Raw genomic sequence first — 18,785 nt, 5'->3', positions numbered from 1 at the left:
CATCTATCAACACTGTAGGTGGCCAGTCCACCTTCCTTGTACTTATCTGTCTGATGGCCCACAAAGATGACTACCCCTTCAGTCTAGAGTTTGAGACAAAGCTAAAATCCTATTGGTTTATACTACATGATCATCATGACAACTATTGCATGGTTCATGAGCCTTCTTTGCTGAAGCACATTGTCCAAATCTGTTTATTATTATGATGAGGGGTAACAGACAACTCCACATGTCTAGGATATGCACCAGATCAGGCCTTTTGCATCATTTCAGCAATGAAAACTGGAAAATGTGCTTCATAAAACTAAACACCGCATTGGTTGTTAACTTTATGAAAACTGGCGTATGTTGAGAAAAACTGTATGCATGCACCCTATATGCCGTTCAGTGCATTGCGAGGAATCACTCCCTGCTGGAGTTGACAATTAATCGGAAAGGAACGACCCTCAGGGAGATTTCAGTGGTTTATAAGACATGCTCACAGTCCTGGTACGGCCTGACCAAAGCCCAAGCTCAGGCAGGGTTTGAGAGGCTCAAAGAAGAAGAGGAATAAAATTGTCCTGAATACAAGTTCCTCTCTCCAAACCATTACCCAGATCCACCCCCTCTTCCCCATGCCAAAAGGTCCACAAACTTAACTGAAAGTTCCCTTTTGTTCAAGGTTGGATTTCAAGGGGTGCTGGGTGCCAGCAATACCGGTATCCTTGCCATTGATGACATTGAGATTGCCACTGAACCATGCCCGCCTCCCGGTAAGACAACACATTTCAAAGTTTCACAGTGTAATGTACGGACTGAAACTTTCAAAACAACGTCTTGTTGTTACATTAGGTGGTTTGTGCATTGTCCCATGTGTAGAAAATTGGGGGAAGTTGAGGTCTGATCAAAGGTTTGCTCAAGCCTTGTTGTCTTGGTTCACTTCTGTACATTGCAATGTTTGTGGGTATCGGAAACAGTTTATAACAACCAATTCGAGGCAGGTTCAAACTCTAACTGGAGCATGTCCTCTAGCCAATTGTTTCCTAAGAGGGCGCACGTGCTAATATCTTGAACAGCAGTAGTCAAACTCTTTACAAAAATCCCATTGTCACCTTTTACGATTTTTGTGTCTGTCTCTTTCTAGGTCCCTGCCATCTCAAACTACGTTTATAATTGTCTGAGTATTTTTATGTGTAATGAAAAGAAAAGAAAAATGCTAACTCTTAACCAGTAATAATGCAACCATGCACAAGGGTCTGGGTTCAAATGGTCAATTAGATAGTTCAACTATCCAATCTTTTGGGGAGTATTGTCTACTAACTACTCACTCAAGCTAATGCTGAGTAGGCTGGCCATGAATAATTGACCAGACTAGTGTAGCCATTGTTAACTATAAAAACATTGAGAATTGCTCAAAATATGATTAGCCATACTTTCTGACCAAGCTGTCTTTCTAATAATGTAGGGAGAGATTACATGTATTTTACCTGCTGAACATGATATGAAGATCACGTGCAGTCACATCCAATTAGTGACAGACCAGCTGCATCTCAATTCTTCTGTTGTTTTGTCTCACAGGATCTTGTGACTTTGAGGAGAACCTTTGTTCTTGGACCAATGAGCCTCTGCTGGATGACTTTGATTGGACGCGGAGTACCGGTGGCACACCGAGTGTAGCAACCGGGCCGGCCGTCGACCACACCACAAACTCTTCATCAGGTACAGAATTCAGGAAAAATCCCCAAACTGAGCCTTAATGCCGGTCATTCTCAAGTTTACATAAAGGGGAGTTTTGTTTTGATGTATCTCTCAGTTTTATATACACCGTGTGGGTGAAGAATGTTGAGGGTTCCTGTTGACTCATGTAAAATTCTTTGAAAGACTTTCATCTCCAAAGTGGCTTGAAGATAATGGGCCTATCTAATTGAAACAGAAAAAGTTTCACCCTCTTTTATTTGTGCAACCAGTTTTGGGATAGATATTCTTAAATTTCACCACATCTTGCCTGATTTCATGTTTAGAACAGTATCTTTCGTTTAAGGACTTTCAGGGTATTTTGTACAAAGAACCTTGTTGAACCGACATGACCAACATGATTAAATCTTCATTTTGCTTTTGTTTTCTCATGCTTCTTATTTGGCAAAGGTTTCTACATTTACATCGAGGCATCTTCCTATTCCACTGGCTCCAAGGCTTGGCTGGTGTCCGAACACTTTGATCCCTTGTCCCGAGGCTGCTTTGAGTTCTGGTACCACATGCTGGGTGCTGGCATCGGCGACTTAAATGTCTACACCAATGACCTGGACAACTTCCTCCTCAGCAATGTGTTAACCATCAGCGGTAACCAAGGCGACGAGTGGCACTTTGAACAGGTTGATATCACCAACATCCAGACCTTTCAAGTTCTCTTGGAGGGGGTGATTGGAGCCAACTACACCAGCGATGTTGCCATTGACGATGTTGTTCTCAAACGAGGCAGCAAGTGTGTCCGTAAGCTGAACCCCTTTTGTCCCTTCAACTTTCTCCCTGTTTCAGACTTGTACGTTTTGGGGCATTTCGCACAATGGAGCTGTGAATAGAATTAAGGTTTCTGACATCAGGTGAAAGATCTCGTGACTGTGCTATGTTCAGAAGCGAACTGGTGGACTCAATGTTTTAGGCAGAAGGCACCCCAAACCTTCATCACATTTAAATTTGTAGTCGAGTTCTTTCCAATTATGAAATTTGCTTTGAGATTTGAAGATGGTCTGGTTTAGTTAAAATAACGTATGCAGACATTCAACAGAGAAATAAAAGACTTTATACAATAAAAATCTTGTATGAACTATTACGATTTTCAGTTAGGTTAACATACAGTTCTTGAGTTCCTCGCTTTGCACCTCTGTTGTCCGGGTTGGATTTTGCTCGGTCCACATGTGGATTTTATTGTGATGAGTCCCTACTTGACTCTATGGGTTTACCCAGAATGTTCTTCTGGGGTTTTCGTCCCACCTCGACAGCCTTCTTCAGGCTCATACAGGGACACCTTTGAAGAACTGTTTTAGTACCAGAAATGCTTAATGACGATGATATTGAATGCTGGAATTCCGGGAAATGTTACAAACATCGGTATATTTGCCATTGCAGGATCTAGCCTGAATTGCACCTTTGAGACTGATCTCTGTGGCTACATCCAAGTGCCGGACGACGACTTTGACTGGACTTGGACCAGCGGTGGTACGCCGAGCACTACCACCGGTCCTGGGTTCGATCACACGTATGGCAACGCAACAGGTGAGAAATTCAGTAAAACATAGGCCCTGTGATAAGAGGTGGGATACTCCATGTGCACACACTGACCCAGGTTCGATTATCCATATGGCTCTGTCACAAATAAGTTCAAATTTGAAATCGCTACTCTGAGTCATCTTTAGTTTATTGTCGATCAAAAGTTGATCCTTAGTCAGTTAACACTGCTGTTCAAATTTTTGTAAGCTTTCGTGGCCCAGTTTATGTAAAGGTGTACCTTCATTAGTTTCAAACCAGGAATAGGATACACTTGAGGAAAGACACACCAAAGTCAGACTCATCATGATTTACAAGGAATCACATGGATTAATACCGAGCAACCGTGTAGGCACAACAAGTCTCACCAATCGTGTAGATCGCATGGCCAGTATTCATAGGACCCACTTTCAACAAAGTTTGTTCCAAGTACTCCCTCCACCCAAGAAGAATTCCTGGATGGAATCTCTTGTCAGAAGAAATCAGGACAGTTACCGACCTTTTCAAGTTCAAGTCGACCTTAGATGCTGTTGATGTTAGGGATCTATTTCAAGAGACCAACTTTAAAGTCCAATTTTGCTGCTGCCAGTCTAACCCACCAACTGTATCATGAAAGCCTGATGGGGCATCGAAAAATGAGTTTTTTCTTGTTCTCATACTTACAAAGGTCATTATGTTTTCATCGAGACATCGTCACCACGCGTCCTCGGAGACAAAGCCCGCCTGGCCTCCATGTTCAACGAGCCCACCTATGATGAGCCCATGTGCCTGACATTCTGGTATCACATGTACGGTCTGGCCGTCAACTCCCTCAACGTCTACCTCAATGCAGGGCAGACAGAGACTTTAGTCTGGACCAGACACCAGACGCAGGGCAACATGTGGTTGAAGGCACAGTACACTGTACAGAGCGACGACACGTGGCAGGTAATATATTTGCCATTACCATACCTCATACATATTCATGATAGGGAGCTGAGCTCTCAGTGGTCCATTTGTCATATTTTACTTTATATAGTATGCAGTTACTGTATTTGTTTTTGACCAAGCACGCATGCTCACAAGTCAAACATCCCAGTGTGTATATACCGATGGCCTGGTTTTTTCACATGGATATGGTTCTCAATCAGTGGTCGCAATGCTTGTTTGCTCCATCTGAGTATTTCTGAGGTATGGTATTGTTTTAAACACACATATATAACATGGTTTTGTTGGGGTTAGGAATCATCACCTTTCAATTCCTCGCGGAGCCAAAATCAACTCTCCACCCTCAAGCCATGCGCACAACACTTACACAATATCCACAGTTTGGGTTTTGCGTTTAGTGTCCAATGTCTGAACTGTGTAGTGTTATCAGTCAAGTCAGAAAGAGGTGACTATAACACTCCAACTCTGTTTTTCTGACTTGACTACAATTCCCCCCTCTGGTTTTTTTGTACCATAGGTCATATTTGAAGGTGTAACAGGAAACACTTGGACAGGTGACATTGCGTTAGATGATATCTTGATCTACTATGGAGCCTGCCCACCCACAAGTAAGTAACTTTCTGTCCAGTAACAAGAGGATCATTTCCTACCTGTATGTGTCCCCAATTTCATAAATGTACTAATATATGCAGACAATATTCCAAGTAGCAAATATGTGATTAACATAACAGAAAATAGCGGGGAGCCAGCCGCAACCTTACATGTATAAATCGTAATTCACTGCAGCTGGTAAACTAATTGTGCAGGCATGGCTCACACAATGTAGACACATAATTGGTGTGATGGCATTGTTTGGACTTACACATCTCCACACAATGTTTTCCCCTCAGGTTCAGAGGCACTTTGGGGTCAGGGTTATCCGTGGCAAAATAAACAAGAACAATTCCAGAAAAGTCCCGCACAAAGGAGTTGTTGTAATTGGAAAAAAAGAGGATTTCCCCTGAGTTTTCTTATCCACAGGAGAACAAAGGAATGGCCACACTTTGTATGTGAATGTGTCTACTCGTGCTTTCTGGGGACTGGCCTAGGTGTCAAACTGATCCGCTGAGCCGGTTACTTAGGCTGGAATTTAAATGCCGTTGTAAATACCATTTTTAAGAACAGATTAATATACATGTAGTAGCAGTAAGCTCACGTCAACTACGTTCTGTGAAAAAGAAGTAAGAAATGTGTCTTTAGGCTGTTTGTTTCTTTAAATTCATTTTGCAAATTTAATCTCTTCATAATATCTTGACCCAGTTTAGGCTCCTTTAGCAACCTAAAACCATTAGTTTATTACTGAGAATTGTGCATACTCGTCTGAACACATGACGACACCTTCGGTAAGTGTGAAGGAAGCAATCAAATGCACTGCATCGATATGTTCAATAGTGACCTGTCTTTACATAGTACCCAGAAATGTTCTCAACCCAGATCCTATCAAGCAATTCTGTGATAAAAGTACTTAGAGTAGCCTTTGAGTTCAAGTTTTGAAAGAATGGCTTTTTCTTAAATCTTTTCGGCTAATTTTAAAATAGATCTTTTTTCTTGGCTTCCTTGTAAGTTTTATTGCATTTTCATTTTTTGGTTACGATAGAACATTTCCTCTTTTGTTTTTGCTTACAGGGGATTGCGAATTTGAGACCGGTCTGTGTTCATGGACTCAAGACTTCAACGATGAGTTTGATTGGGTGCTAGCCAGTGGGAGCCAATTGATTGGGACCCAGCCACCTGTTGACCACACACTGGGAACCAGCACAGGTCAGTGCGTTAAGTTCCCTCACTGCATTTATGAGTTTGATTTGGTAGTAGCTCATGGGAGCCAGTTGATCGATATCCAGGCCCCCATCAATCACATCATTGGAAACCTACCATTTTCCTTATTCCTTGGTATGAGCTTGGTTGGTAGCAGGTGGAAACTTAGGGGTGCACCTCAGCAAGTAAATTCCCATAGACAGCAGTGTTAAATCCCCATACTTCACAAATATTTAAAAAATACAACTCTCACAGGTGTTCACACTGCACAGAAAAATGATGTTTGACACATCCTCTTTCATTTTCCTTTAATTCTTAGTGGGTTGACCAATGAATTTTTGAGAAATTCTCGCCCAAGCAGATCACCCCTAAAATGAAGGAAATTTCACTGCCCAGAAAAGTAGCCATTTTGAAAATGCATCCCTTTGCAAATTGGCTAAATAGACGGATCCCAAAACGACACTTTTAGCATCGATCTCTGCACTTCTGCGTTTGAAAACGAGGCTGTATGTGTCAGCTTCAATTCTTAATATGATCAGACGATTGAAAGTAAGGAGTCAAGACACAAGATACATAAAGGTATGTTAAATTCAGACTTTTCAGGCTGCAAATTTTTGTGGAAGAGTCTTTCAGGATGACTTGACATGTAAAATTAAAGGAAGAATAATGGCAAATTACTGCGAACTTTTATTAATGAGCTCGGCGTACATATTTGTGGTCTATTTACCACGGTGCACCCTTGAAAGACCAGTGTTGATTGTGTGTTTGGAACCATCTAAGGTTTTGTACCCTGACTTCATGAATGTGCCTGATTTGATAGCAGGAGTTCACAGGAGCCAGTTGATGACTTATTAATAGCCCAGCTTTCATCATGTGGAGAGAACCAGCTCAGGAAGTAACAGTTTGTGACTTGTTTTTTTTACTCTTGGTAGCCAGCTGAAGGTTTTACAGGACATCCTAAAAGACTACTTCATTGGTTTTTCCTTCTCCAATGCCTTAAGAACTTCTTCTCTTTTGCATTTTTAGGCAAGTATGCACTGGTGATCACAAGTGCGCCCCGTCGCCAAGGTGACAAAGCTCGTCTCCTCAGTGCCCGACAAACTGACACATATGGAGAATGCGTGCGATTCTGGTATCACATGTTCGGTAACAATGTCGGCACCCTATGGGTCAAGTCACATGACCTCGTAACAAACTTGGACAGCGTCCCCACCTGGCAACAAACAGGTAAGCTTAGCTGTCATTCAGAAATTTTAAAGACACTCCTTTCCATGGATAATACCCAACTTATTTCAAACAACGCATTATTCATTTGAAGTCCGCTAAAAATACGAGCGATTCACAATAGTTCGCTTGCAAGAGTTTGCAACGTGGTGGCCAATCACAATGCACGAAATCTGTTGACCCTTTCCAAAGGTGCATTGGTTCCACAGGTTTCACCCGTTATGATTGGCCAGTGCTTTGCAAATTCCTGGAGGTGCACTATTGTGAAACGCCAGTTTTGTGAAAAGTATTTTTGTATTCATTTATTTTCAATGTATGTTTTTTCTGAAGTAATCAGGAAAATAAAGTTCACTTTAAAAATATTCATAATCCATTATCTAGGTCACCAGGACAACGTGTGGAGGTTTGGGCAGGCAACGGTTTCTGCCGGACACCCATTCAAGGTGGTATTTGAAGCAGAAGTAGGTTCCAACCCCAACGGTGACATCGCTATCGACGATGTTGATGTGGTGGATGGCAAGTGCTCTAGGCAAGGTGAGATGATCTAAAACTCGAGATCTGAATGTCGTAGGTCCAATTTTTATAAAGACCCTCTTACTTGGTCATCATTTACCCCAAATATGGCTCGAAGCTAAAGCATTACATTGCAGCATCGATACTCTATAGAATCCCTTAAGCGTGGGTAAGACTCTGAACTAGCATTCTGAAGGTAATGGTTTGCATTCTACATCAGTTCATTTCCCTGAACCCAATTCAAGAGGCTTCAAGTTCTTTGAGCTGATTAGACTACCTGCTATGATATCACTACTTGTGAGCAAGGCTCACGTGTCTCAAGGGTTCCAAGACACTCAAAACATAGTGGATTTGTAACCCTTAAAGTTCATTTACCCTGATGACACCATCTAAACATTTTTAAATGATCTGTTTATTAAAGTTAATGGGAGATATTTTACAAACTTACCAATGCGACAATAACTGTATTGATAAATTTTGAATGAGAGACAAATTTCATACAAATAGATATGTAAGACTTAATTGTACGTCAATCCAAAGAAACTCTAAGATTATAATTTTTTGGTATTTTCAATTTCTAAAAACCCTAATATTTCGATTTTCCAAACTATGTCTATTTAAGAATACTTTGATTTTTTTTCCCAAGGTTTTTGTGATTTTGAGCGGGACATGTGCGGTTGGACCAACGACGATTCTTACGATGTCTTTGATTGGCTGCGGAGTGCTGGTGTCACCCCCAGCCTGAACACTGGACCTAGCGTTGACCACACCACCAACTCTGGAATAGGTAGTAAATTTTCCAGGATTTTTCATTTGTATCAATGATAAAGTTATCAACAAAGGTTCTTCAATAAATGCCAATGGTACTGTATAAGTTGTGCAATGCGTTTTAGGCACTTTTCATGAAAGTACAACACTATTTATATGATTGATTGCATGTCGTACTTTTTATTTTTGGTGGCATAAGTTGTCTTAAAAAAATAAACTGGAAATGTGAGATTTGACTAACTAATCACATGGATTGCAAGGTTCATCACTGCCCATGTTTATCCAGGCTTGTACGTGAAGTTCACTAGTTTACTTTTAGGCGAATGAAATTATTTCGGTTGCGACAAAGGTTTGAGATCTGTTTACTTGTTCCAACTTGGAATACCAATGTGTCATGTATGCATTTTCCATTCAAAGCTGTGCCAACCACGGGAGAACTTTCTGCAAACTCCGTGTCAGCCTCTGCTGACTACCAAAGGGATGATAATTTTGCCTTTCAAGCTCTTCTCACAATTCATTCATTCAGGTTACTACGTATTCACTGAAATGTCGACTTCGGGTCTGTTCTTTGGTGATAATGCCTGGCTGGTGAGCGAGCACTTACCTGTGACCAACGAGGGCTGTTTATACTTTTGGTATCACATGTACGGCAGAGGTGATGATCAGTTTCTTCTTAATCCTTAGATATTTAGGCATGTAAGAAGTTTTTTTAAGATGGAACTCAGATGTGACCCACCACCCCAAAACCAGGGGGAAGTAGGTAACTTCATAACCCTAAAATAGTGGAACTTCCACTCTTCAGATTTTCAGTTTTACAGTTATCACTACCCATAAGAAGCTTACTGCAGACAGAATTTCAATTTAACATGGATCACTTTAAAGTGTAAAAAAAAGCCGAAGGAGTGGAATTGTCCAACATCACAAATACCAACTTCAGACTGGTTTGGGGATGGTGGGTCAAAAATGTTATTTGGTTTCCTTTGGAAGAAGTCAGTGTTTGAAGTTTTTCTACAGTGAATTCTGTGCTTGCCAAGTTCCATTATTATTATCCAATTGAGTTGTCAATTGAGAGCAACTGTCTTGATCCAAAACAGTGAAACAAAGGACTAGACGTTTTTGAGTGAAACTCACGAGAAATGTAGGTTAAAATAGTTCGGAAAGTTGAAACGCTAGTAAAATTTAGGCAACTGGAGTGAAGAAATTACCTCAAAATTCATCTGGTACCTAGTTTCGGTCGGAGGGGTTGACTCTGCAATCCAGTGGAGTAAATTTTCAGTCTTTGGAGTTCAGAGGGAAGGTTGCAAAAAACAGTCAGGGACCAGCAGGTAAAGTTGACGACCTTTGATGACTATGGTGTTTTAAAAAGTATCCTTAGCCTTAAGCCTGCTGGGTCCAGCAGGATCCAATGGTTTTGCTTAGTTCCTGGACTCTGGTAGGTTCCATGGTAAAAAGGTTTAAATCTGTTCTCTGTCAGATTCTGTTAAATTCATGTGAAACTTTGGTAAAGATCAGCAGTGAAAAAAAAACAGCTACAGCTTAATCATAATTGATGAAGTAGTGTTGCAGTTCTGACCATCGCAAGACCAGGCACAAGACCAGTCACCAGATCAGACAAAAGTAACAGTATGAAAGGGATCAAGGAGTTCATTTGGATACCTTGTGACTTGAATTCAGAGGAAGGTCTTCTGTTGGTCTTGCTGGATCTTGTAATGGTTTTGTTGGGTCTTGAGTTGGTTGGTCTTGAGATGGTCTTGTTGGGTCTAGCTGGGTCTTGTCTTGTGTGGGGTCTTGTGGTGGTCGTAGGGGGCCTTGAGATGGTCTTGTTGGGTCTTGGGATGGTCACAAGGATTTAGCCACTGAGTCATTTTCAGCAAAATGACTCGCCCCACTGTGTTGGGTTGAGCAGAATCATCGTTGGGAACCAAAGGAAGCTTTTGGCACAGATGAGCATGTACTCTAGAGGCACTCAGGGAGTATTTTGCAAATGTTTTGTCTTTAACCCATTGGCCAAAATTGCAAATTTCTATGGTAAGGATTTTCTGTGAAGCATCGGTATAATGCAGTGTTATCCACATCTCGCTATCTTAATATCTTACAATAAACTGTGCAGAGAATATACAATCCCACATCAGACTGTTTTCTAATGTCAGTAAATTTTACTAAAATGGTGACAAAACTTCTCATTGAAAAGACCTTGGAAAAACTATATGTATTCCATGGTTCGTTTCCTGTTGAAGGCGTGGGTAACCTGAATGTCCACTTCCTCGACAATGCTGGTCAGACGACCCGAAAGTGGAGTCTGACTGGAGACCAGGGTGACGTGTGGCAACAGGGCCAGGTGGATCTCATGAGCACCACTGATTTCCAGGTGAGGGAATACATTGAAAAGTTGATGTGTTTGCTTATAGCAAACATTGTAATGAATCACCTTCAAAAAGCGGAAAACTTGCCGAAAATAATTTTCACGAATTGTGTTTTTATATGGTAATGTTGAAATGCCTTTTTCATAACAAAAGCATGCCAGCATTACCGCAAATCAGTCTGCTTTTCGGGAAGGAATTTACCACGTCTCAATATGAGCCCTGAGCTTGACCAAGAGAGGGCGCAATATTCCTAGCAATAGACCCTTTGGTGGGCACTTCTCTTTGCTGGTTCACAAACGACTCAGAAATGTATGTGTTAATGTTGGATGCTACCAACAAAATGAACCCTCCCCACCAACGTGGCTCTTTCAACCGATGAGGAGTTGCTCCTACTCAAGGTAGATAACTCCAACTAGAAGGCTTGTGTACATATATCAACATTTTTGACAATTTTTTTCAAATAATTCTATCATTCCTGATTCCTTGAATTACAAGGCTTCAGTAACTATCAGTTCATGGTTTTAGAGTACATTCAATTCGAATTGTACCATAGTTTTTCTGTGGGATATTGTCCAAAAGCCTCATTGGTTGTACTCAAAAATTGAACCGGTGTATTTTCATGTCGCTTCTTTCCCGGCAGATTGTTTTTGAGGCAACCTACGCCAGTGACGTCGTTGGTGACATCGCGCTGGATGACTTGGACATTGAACCGGTCTCCTGCTATGCTGGCGTCCCTGGGAGCACACCAGCTGCTCCATGTAAGTGCGTCCGCCCTGTCTGCTTGTCTCTTGATTTTAGAGATATTTTACAGGGGTACAATGGCTTGAAAATCTTGCCATCAATTAACTATAAGTTCTGTAACTATTATATGTTAGAGCAGATGAAAGACGTTAAGGTTTATATCTCAGAAACATAGGGTCAGGAGTTTTTGTTTTTCTGGGAAAAAAGAACACAATCATCTTTTGTGGCAGTTGTCAAGATCCCTCATATTTTGAGCAACAATTCTGTTTGAAAAGCGTGAATCGGTTGGATTTAATGCAGTACTGCTCCATTATGAATTTGGCTGAGATGGACACAAATTCTCCAAAGTTTCTGGTGCAACTCAGATTGGGTGTTCATCAGCACATCTCTCTCTGTCCAATACACTTTGTACGTTTTAGGAAAGGATATCAGCAGCTGAGAAAATCTCAGTGCCTTATTGAGCAGAATTCATTGTGGTTTGAAATGCAAGCAGTCTTGAAATAATTAATCCATAAGTTAGGAGCTCCAATATTTGAATATCATCCATCCTCAAGTCTTACGTTACATACATCGACATTTATGTTAATCTAATAAATTTCTAAATTTCAATTACAAATCCACGATGTTACATGTACTTCCAGCCATGGACTGCACATTTGAGATGGACTTGTGTAACTACACCCAGCTCCAAGACGACAATTTTGATTGGACGAGGCTGAGAGGCAGCACAGGTAGTACGCATACTGGGCCCGACCAGGACCACACTACAGGATCAGGTTGGAAAATACTCACAAAATTAATGTTTATGAGCACAATAACGTATTATAAACTGCACAAAATGAGGTTGCTAGTCCCATTTTTTCCTGTAATTTTGTTTTAGTTTACGTTAGAGGAAACTGAGGTGTTTGTTTTGTAGTGTAAGTTTGCATTTCTATGAAAATAGACTTAATTTTGAGTGGAATATGATCAGAATTCTTAATTAATTTTACAGAATGAAAGAATGTGATTTTGATTGTGATTTTGTTTAAATGTTTCTTTCTGGTGTTGATTTTGGTCTTGATTTTGATCTTGATCTGATCTCTTCTGATCTAATTCAATTTGATTTTATTTAATCGGATCAGATCTGATTTGATGAGATTTGATCTGGTTACATTGCTTTGCGTGATTTGATCTCAGGCTGGTATATCTACATTGAGGCCTCCAATAGTGTCCAAGGAGACAAGGCACGTATCATGTCCCCGAGGCAGAATCCCAGCCAGTCTCGCTGCTTGACCTTCTGGTACAACATGTACGGCCGCCACGTGGACCGTCTGAATGTCTACCTCCGCAGTAACAACTTGGACACTTTGATCTTCACAAAGTACGGTACCCAGGGGAACCAATGGTTCAAAGGTCAGAAGAGCATCGCCTCTGACGATGCCTGGTCGGTAAGAGACTTATTCCTTGACACAAACCTTTTTAAATTTTGTGAGATGATTATCTTTGAGTACGCAGAGCTAAACTTTGCATCTTAGATGTGTACATGTATTCCCTAAACGTTAATTGTCTTAGACTAGAATGAAAAGCATGCAACACCCGCCGGACCTTTTTTGCTTCGATTTAGCCACATCTCTTCTTTATTGAGCATATTTTCTCTATTGTCCGATGCCAGCGCTTCTCGAGGGTCAAGTTGCTTCAAAAATGCTATAATACGACTCAGAAGTCCCATCATGAAATAGGCCACCCCAGATCCATCAACCTTTAAACAACACACTGTACCATACATCATACTCTGAAGTGTTGCAGAGTTAAAGACTACCGCACGTGAATCTGAGCCTGTTTCGAGTCCGAGAACTTCAGTAAATGAAATGTTCTCACACAAGACAAAAATGGCACGAATAACAAATGGACGCAAGATCAGAGATTTAAATTATTAAGAATGATGATATAAAGAAGAATGATATTTCCTCGTGTTTGTCTGCCCTGAGTTGAAGTGCACCCCCAAGTGGCAAAAGAAAGACAGATGGTAGCATGTTTTCCAAGTTGGTTCCTGCATGTGTTCTGCATGTAAGCAGAGACCATACATTAAGGAATAAATTCGGTCTGCGTACTCAGCGTGCTATGCATCAAATGCAACAGTGATCTCCATTATAAACGCATCTGTGCTGTGAGTACTAAAAAACCACGCTCCCTTTTGTTCCGCTCGGAGTGGATAGTACCACAATATGTAATCTTATAAAAAACTCTTTAATCATCCCCCCAAAAAACTCACCCTCCCCCAAAAGTCATGTATCGGAATGTGTAAACTGAGGTCATTAGACGATTACTAGCTGTTCTTTAAAATGTCACAACACTTTTGTCACCAAAAGCTCACAGAAGGACTATGTTTCTTTTCCCCTCAGGTCATCTTTGAAGCATTCCGCGGTCCTGAAAATCAAGCCGACATTGCTCTGGACGACATCTTCCTGGAAGCAGGACCTTGTCCAGCATCAAGTGAGTTGGAAATGTGGGAAAGATGTTTACAATCTAGATCACAGATTTTCTCATTCGATTCTTTGAACAGATTTGACTCAGTTTGCACTAAAAATACTTTTGAATATTATTTGAACAGATTTTTACTTTCACTTTGTAACTTTTACACAATTTTAATAAAAACGCATGTTGCTGTTGTGTAGAATATTTTCTGTTTTTCAGGTTTCGAGCTGATTCTCTGGGTACGATTCAGCAAATGAATAACTCTGTAAGATTTTTACAGAGTTCTTCAGTTGCTGTTGAGTTTTATCTTGATCTAGACTTGAGGTTTCGATAACTGTTTTGTTTTAACTTTTGATAAGCACTATGAAGTAATAATTATTACACAGTTTTTATATAGGGCATCATGCCAAAGTCTCCTGCTTCACAAGGAACAACAATTAAAAGCAATTAATGGAATACCATGCAATTATTGGCATTTGCTTTCATGTAGAAAGGTTACTGAAAGGGAGAGGTTTTTGAATGCATAGTTATTTCAGTGAATCTAACAATTGATGTCTAACCTGTTACATTCCCTGCAGCTCCTTGCGATTTTGAGTTTGACTTCTGTGGCTGGACCCAAGATCAGACGGACAACTTTGATTGGACGCGGAGCTATGGTGGCACCCCCAGCAGCGGGACTGGACCGACTACTGACCACACCACAGGAACGACTCAAGGTTGGTCCCAGAAACACTGCTGTTATTAACCATTCTTAGACGGCATTATTCCTCCATGAACTTGTCCCGGGTGCATCAACAATTCCCGGTAACACTACAAACTTTTAAAACAACAAGCCACCACAACTACTCTTACCTTGACGAACGCTACACATGCTGACCTTTGGTGGTCGTTTGTTCAAGATTTGTGTGTCATTTCTTGACACATAATTGCCCTTTTGAAACTGTGAGACAAGGTCACTGACAGGCAAATGTTGCAACAGTAGGAAAAGTGACTATGGTATCATGTCGTTTTAAACAAAGCCAGGTATTTTTTGGTCCAAATGAAACCATGGGTTAGACTTAGTCTTGCTCGCAAATCATCACTCACATTAGTGAGTTAAATATGAATTGCTTCTCATAATGCGTCCTTTTATCTGCCGAAACCCTTAAGATTATGTACGTAGTTAAACGTTTTGAGGGAAAACCTCGACTTGATTTTCATGGTTTTCTTGCTTTTAGGTTTTTTTGCTTATATTGAGACTTCCAGCCCAATCGTTACCGGCCAGATCGCTCGTCTGCTCAGCCCTGTTTTTGATGACACCAATGGGGAGTGTCTCCACATGTGGTATCACATGTATGGCGATGGTATCGGATCGCTGAAGGTGTTTGGCTTTGACACGGTCACCCAGGTTGAGACCGGTCCACTCTTTGAAATATCAGGTCTGTCAAAACACTTTTTTTTTGTTTTTTTTTCTCAAATTTCAACTTCAACTGTGAAATCGGCTGCTGGGATGGAGAGTTCCACTCTGTTTTGTTGTAAGTCTGTATTCTGCTTCATAAACATCAAATTATCAAAGCGTCAAACATGATAAATGGGTAAACTTGGAGTCAATACGGGCATTTCACAATAGTGTGCCTCCAAGAGTTTGCAACCCGTTGGCCAATCACAATGCACGAAATTTGTCGACCCAATGAATGTTTGGAAAGGGTCGACAAATTTTGGCGCATTGTGATTGGCCAACGCGTTGCAAACTCTTGGAGGCGCACTGTTGTGAATTGCCCGTATTTTCAAGGTTTTTCTTAAACCATATTAGGAGGGCAGTACAACGAGTGGCGTTTCACCCAGATCACGTTCCGCGCTGCCCACCGATACCAGATCATCCTGGAAGGAACAAAGGGAAGAAACTACAATGGAGATATCGCCGTGGATGACCTGATGCTGACAACCGGAGCATGCAACAGGCCCGGTATGTACAGTCTGCGCATTAACCGCAGACAAATCCCAGGAGGCGTCATTACTGCGTTTGATACCTCCCATGGACTTGTTCTCGAACGTGGAGTATTTTTCTACATCGGAACATCCCAGGCTGAGTACTGGCCGATTATACTGGTACCCCGGATATGTTTTGTGTATTGGTTACCTGGTGGTTGAAGAGGCACGGGACTTAGGTATACGTCCTGTCCATGTGGACTTGTCCATCTGGAGCTTTACTTAAAAGCCAACGAAAAAATAAAACTTGTCTCCGTTTCTCCTTCCCAGGTTTCTGTGACTTTGAGCTGGACACCTGTGGCTGGTCACAAGACACTGTCAATGACGACTGGGATTGGCTGAGGAGGAACGGTGCCACTCCTAGTGTTGACACGGGCCCCGGCGTGGACCACACTACCAACTCTGACAATGGTAAGATAAGGGGTACCACTCCTAACATGGACCTCATTATAAACTCTGACAATGTATGATTAGGGTGCCACCTTACAAACTCTGAGAATGGTAAGATAAGGGGTGCCACTCCTAGCACTGACCTGGATCCTAGTGTGGACCTCATTACAAACTCTGACAATGTATAATTAGGGTGCCGCCTTACAAACTCTGACAATGGTAAGATAAGGGGTGCCGCTCCTCGCTCAGGTACCAGTTTTGACAACACTACAAAATCTGACAATGGAAAGACATTGGGTGCTACTCCTATTTACTGACAAGGATCCTACGCTAGATTACAAAACAAACTCTGACAATAATAACAGTTAGGCAAAGTGGCTTCAATTCTTTGATGACTCCTTTTGTTTATGAATAAATCGGTTTAAAGTCACAGCATGTTGACAGCAAGATCTCCTCTTCGACAAATTTCACAGCATAGTCTTCAGAGGAAATTAAAGCAAAATGTCTAAACTGAGAAATTTCTGCATCCTTCAGGCTTCTACATTTATTTCGAGGCCTCAGTGTCGTCTTTGGCTCAGGGCGACAACGCCATTCTTGTCAGCCAGCACATGCCTGCCAGTAACCAATCCTGTCTATCCTTCTGGTACCACATGTATGGCAGCAGTAAGTAATTGTCTCGCTTTTTTGTAGCTCAGAGGGGAGGGTCATGAAGAGCAGATAACAGTCGTTGCAAGCTACCATCAAGCTGTCCAAGTTGACCAGTGTTGCATTCTTGTGTTCTCCAAGCCTGTTGGAGAATTATGGCTCAGTGGTCAAATTTGTGGCTCATAAGCAGAGGGTATCACGTAAAAACCCAGCAGCTGTTCCTACATTAGGTTGTGTCTTTGGGCAAGCCACTTTACCCCAACTTGCCTCTGCCCACCCAGAAACTTAACTGGGTAGAGACAGTTAGTTTTGGAGCAACCTGTGATGGACTGATATCTCATCTGCAGGGAAGAGAAACATTCTCTATCAAATTTCATGCAAAGGAAACTGGACATAAGCCTTGGCCTAATGAACCGTAGTGGCTCAAAAAAGATTTGATTGATTGACAAGACCATTACAGGTCATCAAAGTTAAATCAGTAAACTGCGACAGACGCATTCCTTTGTCAGTGTTCATCCCTGTGTAAGTATGGATTCATTAGGGTTGGAGTTATTATTAACTTGACTCTTGGATTTTGGTAATTTCATTTGATTCGAGCCTGTACAGTCAAATTAATATCACTTTAATAGGCTTGGTGACCCTGGAGTTTACTCCGGATAGAACATTTTAAAGTAATAATTTGTGGTCAAAGATTTTAGAAAATGTTTTCCCGGTCTCAACCACACACTCTTTTCATTCTCGTGTAGCTATTGGCGATCTCAATGTTTACACGAAGGACAACAACTTGGTGCAGACGCAGATATGGTCGAAGTCGGGAAACCAAGGAAACGTGTGGCTGCATGGACAGGCTGTCCTGACAAGCGCCGTGGAATATCAGGTCGGTGAACTGGGCTCACAGTCTGGTTTCACCTTCAATCATTTCACTAGTTCCTTAAAAGATTCAGCAATTTTTTTTTTAGTCTGGCACCAACCTATTTGACTGATTACATTGAATACATTAAATTTAGGAAACACGATCAAACGTGGCTTCCCTGTGAGTGAGGTGTATTGGATGTGAATTTCTCAGGTGCTTTTTGAGGCCATTTACACGTCTGGCTACAAAGGAGACATTGCCTTGGACGACGTTGACATTGAATCTACAGCTTGTGTAGGCATCGCTACACCAGCCCCTCCAACAACACCATTACCAACACATGGTAGGCCTGTCTGTTTGTCTGCTTGTTTGTTGGGCAGCACATAGAAGTACTGATCGAATGCTAATCATTACACCACGTCAGCATCAAAAGTTACTGATGTTGAAATTTGTTAAACCTTTTGTAGCTTTGTATTGTAAGTACATGTATGATCAACGAAGTTTCATGACTTATAGAACGGTTTCCATAAGGGAACAAATATGCACTTGGCCGGTTAAACATGCGTTTAAGGCTCAGGCATTAGTTTAAGACTGGCCAAGCACATATTTATTCCCATTCATAAATACCTTTTTAGTCAGAGAGTCGAAATGAGTCAATATATGATGGATTTCTGCCAATTTTGTTCTAGAATTTCAATTTCATTTTCCCAAACACCCCTGTCCATTTTATGGTATATTCCTAGTGCAAGTTGTTCAACATATTATCCTTATGTGGTCCTGGCACACACATGACAAGCCTCGTGCACGTAGACTCTTGACCAATCAGAATCAATTAAATTGTCTTGTATCCAGGTGTCAGCGTGTGATTTACTCAGCGGGCCTTATCACGTAGCAGCATTATC

General features: G+C 41.3%; 1 protein-coding gene across 1 annotated transcript in view; it reads left to right on the top strand.

Moving 5' to 3' along the window:
* Positions 1 to 18,785, top strand: part of LOC110983119 (MAM and LDL-receptor class A domain-containing protein 1-like) — a 94,599-nt gene that overhangs the window by 46,661 nt on the left and 29,153 nt on the right. The window contains exons 53-75 of the mRNA XM_087131449.1: positions 662 to 752; positions 1,558 to 1,698; positions 2,125 to 2,469; positions 3,106 to 3,252; positions 3,911 to 4,170; positions 4,688 to 4,778; positions 5,836 to 5,970; positions 6,991 to 7,191; positions 7,570 to 7,722; positions 8,348 to 8,488; positions 8,996 to 9,124; positions 10,707 to 10,837; positions 11,473 to 11,590; positions 12,215 to 12,349; positions 12,750 to 13,000; positions 13,955 to 14,045; positions 14,606 to 14,743; positions 15,245 to 15,445; positions 15,820 to 15,972; positions 16,266 to 16,406; positions 16,920 to 17,048; positions 17,777 to 17,907; positions 18,097 to 18,226. Of these exons, the coding sequence (XP_086987575.1) occupies positions 662 to 752; positions 1,558 to 1,698; positions 2,125 to 2,469; positions 3,106 to 3,252; positions 3,911 to 4,170; positions 4,688 to 4,778; positions 5,836 to 5,970; positions 6,991 to 7,191; positions 7,570 to 7,722; positions 8,348 to 8,488; positions 8,996 to 9,124; positions 10,707 to 10,837; positions 11,473 to 11,590; positions 12,215 to 12,349; positions 12,750 to 13,000; positions 13,955 to 14,045; positions 14,606 to 14,743; positions 15,245 to 15,445; positions 15,820 to 15,972; positions 16,266 to 16,406; positions 16,920 to 17,048; positions 17,777 to 17,907; positions 18,097 to 18,226 (3,583 nt within the window). The remainder of the gene's footprint in view (positions 1 to 661; positions 753 to 1,557; positions 1,699 to 2,124; positions 2,470 to 3,105; positions 3,253 to 3,910; positions 4,171 to 4,687; positions 4,779 to 5,835; positions 5,971 to 6,990; positions 7,192 to 7,569; positions 7,723 to 8,347; positions 8,489 to 8,995; positions 9,125 to 10,706; positions 10,838 to 11,472; positions 11,591 to 12,214; positions 12,350 to 12,749; positions 13,001 to 13,954; positions 14,046 to 14,605; positions 14,744 to 15,244; positions 15,446 to 15,819; positions 15,973 to 16,265; positions 16,407 to 16,919; positions 17,049 to 17,776; positions 17,908 to 18,096; positions 18,227 to 18,785) is intronic.

The sequence above is a fragment of the Acanthaster planci genome, linkage group LG21, assembly GCF_054643075.1.
Source record: "Acanthaster planci isolate LZ-2023a linkage group LG21, COTS_SCS, whole genome shotgun sequence".
Taxonomy (NCBI): Eukaryota; Metazoa; Echinodermata; class Asteroidea; order Valvatida; family Acanthasteridae; genus Acanthaster; species Acanthaster planci.
The sequence above is the reverse complement of the archived record's forward strand: the minus strand, read 5'-3'. Positions and strand labels throughout refer to the sequence as shown.